Source organism: Myotis yumanensis, unplaced genomic scaffold (genome assembly GCF_028538775.1).
Source record: "Myotis yumanensis isolate MYYU_CA2020_CCGP unplaced genomic scaffold, mMyoYum1.0.hap1 SCAF_2, whole genome shotgun sequence".
NCBI lineage: Eukaryota > Metazoa > Chordata > Mammalia > Chiroptera > Vespertilionidae > Myotis > Myotis yumanensis.
The window spans coordinates 26,862,173-26,870,943 of NW_027223753.1; the positions used below are offsets into that span (position 1 = coordinate 26,862,173).

The following is an 8,771-nucleotide window of genomic DNA, read 5'->3' on the forward strand; positions in this document are numbered from 1 at the left end:
AATAACACTCCAACCAAGCTACCCCGCCAGGGCTGTCATCACATATTTTGATTCTCAAATTGTCCCAGATTTGAATAGTGGTTTTATGTACTTTTGACACGTTCCTATTGTTGAGTACTTCCTTCTTTCTGGAACAAAATGGTTTTTCTTGTATTTTCCCTGCCTAGCCCTGGGATCACCCAGGGGCTCTGGTTTCTTTTATTGGAGAATGAAGACCTCTTTGTGGGCTGAGCTAGGGAAAACATATATTCCCTGCATGGACACATATTGGCATATATATTTACTTACACTGAAATCTGTATTTACTTAGTTTATACCAATACCTTAACTCTGCAGGGTTCATTCTGTTTTTTTTTTTCCTTTTCCGTATTTGTAATTGCATTCTCTGCTAGCTTCCATTATCTTCAATATCCCACCTACCCAGATTGGTATGGTAACCAATCTCTCATTGCCAGCACCACCTACCTGGGTGCCCCTCCTTTCTCACCTTGCTTAGACTCCAATAACCCTACCTACACAAACCACAAACCTATCCCCTCTTCACTCCTTTTAATATATATATATATATATATATATATATATATATATATTTTTTTTTTTTTTTTTTTTTTAAGAAAAGCAACTTTGTTGGGAACCAAGACCAAAAAACTGTCAAAAGACACTTTTAAAATAAGCTTTCGTATGAACTGGGTATTTAATAATGATATTAAGCAATTACTGTTCATTTTAAATGTGATAATGGCATCAAATAAATACTGTCCTTATCATTAAAGAGATACATACTAGGTGATGGGTACAGAGGGGTTATTATCTATCCTTATGCTTGAAATTTCAAATAAGAAAATCCAATTAAAATAAAGGTATCAGATTACTGGACTTTTATTAAGATGTAATCACTCCTAAGTACATAGAAGCAACTTGCCTAACCAAAATCCATGAGGTGTTCACATGAACTTACAGTTACACAAATAAGAAACAAATGGCATATTCAAAACCACAAGGAAATATCCTGATGTCCAAGGGTGATTAATCTGCACATTTATTTCAAGCTGTTAAAGAGTTTGTGGGCCACCTAGAAGGAGGAAAGAAAGGAAGTCATTAATTGGCAGCTTTAATGTCATGGCTTACAGGGTTCTGCATAACCTAGACTGGTCCTGTCCCTTCTCTCACGATTCCCCTTCTCACATACTCACACCCCTCCTGAGCCACAGTGAAATCCCTTGTTACCCGAATCTCCCTTCTACCTGGAACGTTCTTTTCCATTTTCTCTCATCTTTTCCTTTAGAACTTAAGTTAACATGAAAGGCTTCTCTAGGCCCTATTTCTACACAAATCTGTTCCTCCTCTGTCTTCCCCACAGAAACATATACCTCCCATATCATAGTGCTTATCAATTCCACAAATATTTATACAATTCTAAATGCCAGGTACCGTTCTAGGTGCTGAGTGAGTTACAAAGGTAAACACAATAATATCTCCGCCTCTTATGGAACTTAGAGATAACAGAGAAATATAATATAGACATAAGGTCATTTCTGAAAGTGATAAATACTGAATAAAGTTAAAAGATGCACAGCCTCTTAAAATTTTTGGTCGCTGAAGGCTATCCTAAGATGGTTAAACCCAAGAGACTTACCAATTTACTAACTGTTCTCTGGCTCATAATGAAGAAAGAGACCATGCCTGTCTCACTCCCTGATCTTAATCTAGTGCTTTGCTCATAAAAATAACCATTTTTAACAATACATTTTTGTGGCATTAAGTACATTCATACTGTCCCACCATCATTAATCTCCAGAATTTTTTCACCTTCATCAACTGAAACTCTGTATCCATTAAATAATAATTCCCCATTTTCCCTTCCCTCAAACCTTGGCAACTACCATTTTTATTTCTGTCTCTATGAATTTTACTACTTAAGGTATCTCATATAAGTGGAATGACATTTGTCCTTTTGTGATTGATTCACTTAGTATGTCTTTAAGTTTCCTATTTTGTTTATCCATCAACGAACACTCGGGTTGCATCCACTGTTTGGATATTGTGAATGCTGCTATGAATTACATGTTACATTGTCTCTGTAGTCTACCTGGTTTTAACATATGCATAAATATATTTTTCAAGTCCTTGAACAAAGTCTCAATTCTTTTGGGTATATACACAGAAGTGAAACTGCTAGATCAATATAGTAATTCTATGTTTAGAGTTTGGGGTAAAGTGCTTGATTTCCTTTTTTTTATTTTTGAGAGAGAGGGAAGGAAGAGACAGAACAGATTTGCTGTTCCACTTATTTATACATTCATTGGCTAATTCTTTTTTTTTAAGATATGTTATTATTGACTTCAGAGAGAGGAAGGGAGAGGGAAAGATAGAAACATCAGTGATGAGAATCACTGATTGGCTGCCTCCTGCACACCCACTACTGGGGATTGAACCTGCAACCTGGGCATGTGCCCTGACCAGGAATTGAACTGTAATTTTCTGGTTCCTAGGTCGATGCTCAAACCATTACTCAATGGCCAGGCAGTTGGCTGATTCTTATATGTGCCCTGACCAGTGAATGACCCTGCAACCTTGGTGTATAGGGATGACTCTAACCAACTGAGCTACCCGGCCCGAGCCTTGATTTCTTTTTATTGCCAAAGAATATTTCACTATATGGATATATCAGTTCATGGACACTTAAGTTGTTTCTACGTTTTGGCTATTAAGAATAATGATTCTGCTGGGCCAGTGTGGCTCAGTGGTTGAGCATCTACCCATGAACCTGGAGGTCACAGTCCGATTCCCAGTCAGGGCACATGCCCACATTGCAGGCTCGATCCCCAGTAGGAGGTGTGCAAGAGGCAGCTGATCGATGATTCTTAGGTATATACCTGAGTAGAACTGCTGGGTAACTCTATCTTTAACCCTTTGAAAAATGACACTGTTTTCTACAGGCTGTACCAATTTACATTCCCATCCGCAGTGCATGAGGTTTCCAATTTTTCCACATAGGCCCACACTTGTTACCTATTTTTTTGATAGGAGTCAGTCTAGTGCAGCAGTCGCTAACTGGTGGCCCGCGGACCACGTGAGGTCCGAAAGGTTGGCGACCGCTGATCTAGTGGATGTGAAGTAGTATCTCATTGTGGTTTTGATCTGCATTTCCCTGATAGCTATGGTATTGAACATCTTTTCATAATGCTTATCAGCCACCCAATCGGTTTTAACATAAGCAACCATATCAAACTTTGCCTACCCTATAATTTATTTTATTATTATTTTTAATGTTTTTTTATTTGATCTTTTAGAGACAGAGGGAGAGTGTGTCTACCCTATAATTTAAAATACCTTATTATTATGTCATAAAGTCAAGCAATTTTACTTAAAAAAACCCACAAAAAAAACTTTTTGGACTAACTGCTATGTAAAAGACACACTGGAAGATATACATTATTTTAAAGAATAGCCGGTTACTTAAAAGGACAAAATCCAGCCGAAACCGGTTTGGCTCAGTGGATAGAGCGTCGGCCTGCGGACTGAAGGGTCCCAGGTTCGATTCCGGTCAAGGGCATGTGCCTGGGTTGCGGGCACATCCCCAGTAGGAGATGTGCAGGAGGCAGCTGATCGGTGTTTCTCTCTCATCGATGTTTCTAACTTTCTATCCCTCTCCCTTCCTCCCTGTAAAAAATCAATAAAATATATTTATAAAAAAAAAAAAAAAAGGACAAAATCCTGCTTCCCCACTGTTTAGCAGTACAAGTTGGGATATCATTTCTCTACTCTGAGCCTCAGTTTCTTATCTGTAACATGGGGATGATATCTGCCTCAAGTGAAAGTGGTAGGATTATGTAAGATTACTTATGTAAAGTGCCCAGCACTGTACGTGCATATACTGGGCCACACCCTGGCCACTGTAAGCTTTTCCCCTCTTGACTTTAGGCTGACTTACACAGTGGTCCCTTGCATGCAAGAAGTCAAAGAGCTCCTCCGTGCAGTCCTCCTCTGTTTGTGACCTGGAGGAAACGCGCTCATCACAGAGCGCTAGCCGCTCCCGAGCCTTTACACATTTCTCCAACTGCTCGCATTGCTCTCTCACTGTTGTCAGGGGATCCTGATGGAGAAACAAACAAACAAAACAGAAAACAAAATGGGGGTTTCAGGTGGCGATCTACAAACCATATGCTTTGATTAATACAACCACTAAACCAAGGCAAGGTGCTGCCTCTGAATTACCGGGCAGAAGGCCAGCTGGCAGAGCCACACTGCCACCAGAAATGGCAGAATGGGGTCTCTCATTCAATTCTGATGCTAAGAGTAGGAAAAAGTTTCACATTTCTGCCTTCCAAGGTTGCCAGTATGCACTGAAAGCCTCAGTCCTATCTGAAAAATAAGGTGATAAAGGAAACCTGGCCAAACTTGAAGATCTATAGGAGGCCTTACTTGTTAACATAGCATTTGGGATTATGTAATGCCTGTGACTTTCAATCTGTCAGCAAGGCCTATGCATCCCAGCTAGAAAGGCAATGTTAACATAGAGAAGGGCCGTCCAGGGAATGGTCCTTTCAGAATTATTAAACCACGAACAGCAGAGGACTGAGTGCCAGGCCCTCAAAACGCTGCTCTGCTCCCCTGACACAATTGGAGAAGCCCCAAACCCAGAAACGACCCAGCTTCCCAGGCCCACACCCCAAACACTCCCCTGCATAGGAAGTAAAGGCCTTTCCCACTCCCATTCTCTCCAAGTGTCAAATACAGAGACTCTCAAAATGGCTTCAGAGTTTTATGAAGCGCAAACTTCTTTTTATTGTGATGGTTCCAAAACGGAGACAGCTCTTACCACTAATTCCTCCTCCTCTTCCTCCTACAAAAGGAAAACAAAATTAATGTTAGCAGCATTTTTATGACATATGTATTCCCAATCATATTTATCTTGTAATTACTGATGATAGACATTATATTAACCATGTTTTTAAATTTCTGTATTTTATGATGTTTTGACATTTTAGGGGCCCTGCCAATCCTAGAGACAGCCCCTCCCAGGGCTGGCTAATTTCTAGAGATAGCAACAACTTGCCTGGGGACATGCCTCTCATATGCAAAACAACCAATCCAAATCCCTAACCAACAACTACTTACTTATCTAACTCTCCCCTGCCCTAATCACCCCAGGGCCAAGTACCAAACAACTAGGGACCACTCCCCTAGCCCAGAGGCAACTGAAATGATTCTAACTACCCAATCCTAACCTTGCTAAAGCTTGCCTATCCTGCCTCACCCCTTCCTTCCCTTAGAAACCAAGGCTCTGGTTTCCCCTGCTCCTTCTGCTCCTGAGTGGTCCAGGCACTTCTCTATGTGGTCCTAGATGGTATGGCCTTATTACTCTAAGTTCTTCGGGGAACTATCTATAATAACAAAAGCGTAATATGCTAATTAGACTGGACAGCCGAAAGACCTTCTGGACGACCTTCCCGACAAAGGACAAAGCCAGGGCTGAGAGGGCCGAGCCCTTTGCACAAATTTCGTCCATCGGGCCTCTAGTACGTAATAAACTCTTCCTTCAAAAACAATCCTCTCAATGTCTGTAAGCTTACTGTACCTCGTTAAAACAAATCCTGGGTACACTTCAACAAGGACAGACTATCTCACTTTCATTAGCAACAACCTAAAGCAGCGTCGCCATAGGTGGTCCGGGAGGTCCCAAAGGTTGGCGACCGCTGACCTAAAGAATGCACAACACTATTGTGTATAAAGCACTTTCATATGATTTGATTAATCACAACAGCCCTAAGGGACTCCCAGTTGAGACGTAACAGCAATTATACATTTTCTGATATAAATTCAAGCTGCCATAAGTTCATATGGAACATTAAAAAAGTATTTTGTTCTAAATTCTGGTGAGTCCCATTCTTACTAGAAATAGCTAAATTTAGTCCTTACATCCTAAAACCAAGTTAGGAGAAAACTAACATTTTTTTCTAGATTCTGAACTTGAATTGGGAATATGAAAATGGCCAAACCAAAACTCTCCTTTAGCCAGAGCTTAACTAAAGATGGTTACAGCCACTGCTTTTTGGCTTGCGAAACTCCAGGGCTCTACGTAGACTATCAATATAAGATGTTGATACATGCCTCCATCCACAAGCTTGGAAACACCAGGCCCTTCCTATTTATTTCCGGTTCTGGTGCACATTCTCAAACTTAGCTTTCTGTCTTCCAAAGAGAACAATGTAGAAAAAAAAAAAAAATTCCCTAAGGGAGCATCAGCATAGACCTAAATCTGGGGCAAAGAGTCTATCTGATCAGTATTTCAACCTGTCACACATGTGTCCACATTTGGGAGAAGGGAAAGAGAAGGTATAGAAGGAAATAAAAGAACTAGCTCAGCCATCCCTCAATGTTTCCAAAATTCCAACACAATCTGGCTCATTCTCTACCATGTCCTTCAGAGAAGGGACCAAAACAAAGCCCGTGAAAGCTACGAGGGGTAGGGCAGGTTCATTTATTCCCACAATTGGCAAAGGCCTCTTCTAAACATAAAGACGTTTCCTTGGTCGGTTTGGCTCAGTGGACAGAGCGTGGGCCTGTGGACTGAAGGATCCTGGGTTCGATTCCGGTCAAGGGCACACGCCCAGGTTGTGAGCTCCATCCCCAGTAGGGGGCGTGTCATTGATGTTTCTATCTTTCTCTCCCTTCCTCTCTGAAATCAATAAACACACTTAAAAATAAACATAAAGATGTTATTTAGGAGGAAAAATTCTAGTTTTCCATTAAGTAAAGTTTCTTGACCTTGCTCTTTAAAGAAAATCCATACTAAAAAAAGTTTAAAAAACACACAAATCACACTCTGCCTGAGTTAGAAACCAGAAATCAATTTTCCTAGAAGCAAGACCTTTATATCATCCCCCCATTAGCAATACTACGACATTAATTGTTCTGTGTCTTTGATAATTTTGTGTCAAAAGTATCATGACTTGTTTTGGAAAAACAAACCCAACTACAAGTCTGGTTATGGAATACTTCCTGTAAAACTTCCAGTCAATGAGAAAAACCAACATTACACTAACTAAAAAGATTTAATCTCTGGGAGACCTCCGTTTTCTTAAATTCAAAACTGACTACTTATTCCTTTTCTTTGTCTCATCTGCCGCTGTGGTGAGCCCTACTGAAGTGTCTAATATCCTCCCTGAACTTCCTAGGGCTGGCTCCACGTCTTTCTGGTCCTCTTTCTGGAAACAGTAAGACTAGGAAAAATTATGGGATGAACTAGTTTCCAACTATCCCGAAGCCATAAGCACAAAACTGGCAGAGGATGGGAAATGTGACTGGCAACAAACGCCAGCTGCGTCTGCACGGCTGTGCCGCACTGTGGCCGAGTCTGAGCCCGGGACCTGCTCCTCGGTTCAGTCCCTGGCTCCGGATCCAGGAGCTGTGTGTCCTCAGACAAGACGCTTAACCTCTCTGCGCTCGCTTCCTCACCGGTGACAGGGCAGTACCAGCATCTAATACCTCGTCGGACGATTGCGTGGCTTACACGGATGAGCACACATAAAGCACTCGGAACAGGAAGCAGGCAATACTTATTACATCGGCGTTCTTACTCTGGAAAAGAACTCCCTTATGCCGCACATTCCTACACTGTCCCCAAAGAAAGATACCTTCCCCCTGCCCCCTCTAAGAAAAAGAAACCACTTCTTCACAGAAACCGGTGTAAAGGCACGTCTCCGGAACCTCCACAGAAGGTGTATGTGGCAGCGGTTCCTGACCGGAGCTGCTTCCCCAAACACGTCAAGTCAAAAATATAGGTAGTATTTTAAAAAACGTATTTTTATCGATTTCAGAGAGGAAGGGAGAGGGAGAGATAGAAACATCAATGATGAGAGAGAATCGTTGGTCGGCGGCCTCCTGCCCGCCCCCTACTGGGGACCATGCCAATTGTGGGGACCCAGGACCAGGCGCGTGCCCTTGACCGGAATCGAACCCAGGACCCTTCAGTCCGCAGGCCGACGCTCCGTCCACTGAGCCAAACCAGCCAGGGCTGGAGATGGTATTTTTCCAAAAGTAGTCAACACAGCATTGTCGCTCTTCACCATAGTCACAGAATAGGAAGGTCGAGGCCCAAAGACTAGTCATCTACTCGCCCAAGGTCACTCGACGGATTCTGGGGGTCAAGGGAGCCAGCGCTCCCTGCCCTGCACACTCCAGCGGGAGGGAGGTGGAAGCGGGGCCACGAGGGCCCCGGACGGGTTTGGGCGGGCTCGGTCCCGACCCCCGACCCCCTCCGGGCCTTACCTCCTTGGGGTCTCCGGACCCGGTCAGCATCTTCCGCTCGTCCTCCAGCCCCATGTCTGCCTACGGTTCTGGATTGAACACGAGCAGCCACAGCAGCGCCTACTCCACTTCAGAACCAAGAAGGACTTGCAAGGGTCACTCGGCGGATATCCGGCGACCTGGCCGGAAGTGCGGCAGACTCCTCGCAGCCCTGAACATACGCTCGGATTGGCATGTACCACCGTCCACAGGCAGGGGCGAGGGGTGGCTGGTATTTCCACCTGAGAAGGATTTACTAAGCAATGTCTCTTTCGTCCAGCCAGACCCAAATATGTTGATGTCGGGATTTATTTGAAATACTGCCCTCCAGGAAACTTTGTAAGTAGGCGGATCTACGCGCTGTTCCTTTAGCGCAGTTCTCCTTCTCACCCACATCGCTGATGAAACCGTCCTAACTGCTGACCTTTTCAAGATGGCGGCCCGCGGCTGTCACTCTCGGGCTCGCGCACCTCCCCAAG

The 8,771-nt window shown here is 43.3% G+C and overlaps 1 protein-coding gene across 1 annotated transcript; it reads right to left on the bottom strand.

Annotated features, from left to right (window-relative positions):
- Positions 1–863: 863 nt before the first annotated feature.
- On the bottom strand, positions 864–8,437 carry UQCRH (ubiquinol-cytochrome c reductase hinge protein). The gene is made up of 4 exons (XM_070404826.1): positions 8,275–8,437; positions 4,823–4,846; positions 3,935–4,096; positions 864–1,072 (listed from the first exon to the last, which is right to left on the bottom strand). Exons 1-4 carry the CDS (start codon positions 8,326–8,328, stop codon positions 1,040–1,042), a joined length of 273 nt encoding a protein of 90 aa, XP_070260927.1. The 5' UTR covers positions 8,329–8,437; the 3' UTR covers positions 864–1,039.
- Between the last annotated feature and the right edge of the window lie 334 nt (positions 8,438–8,771).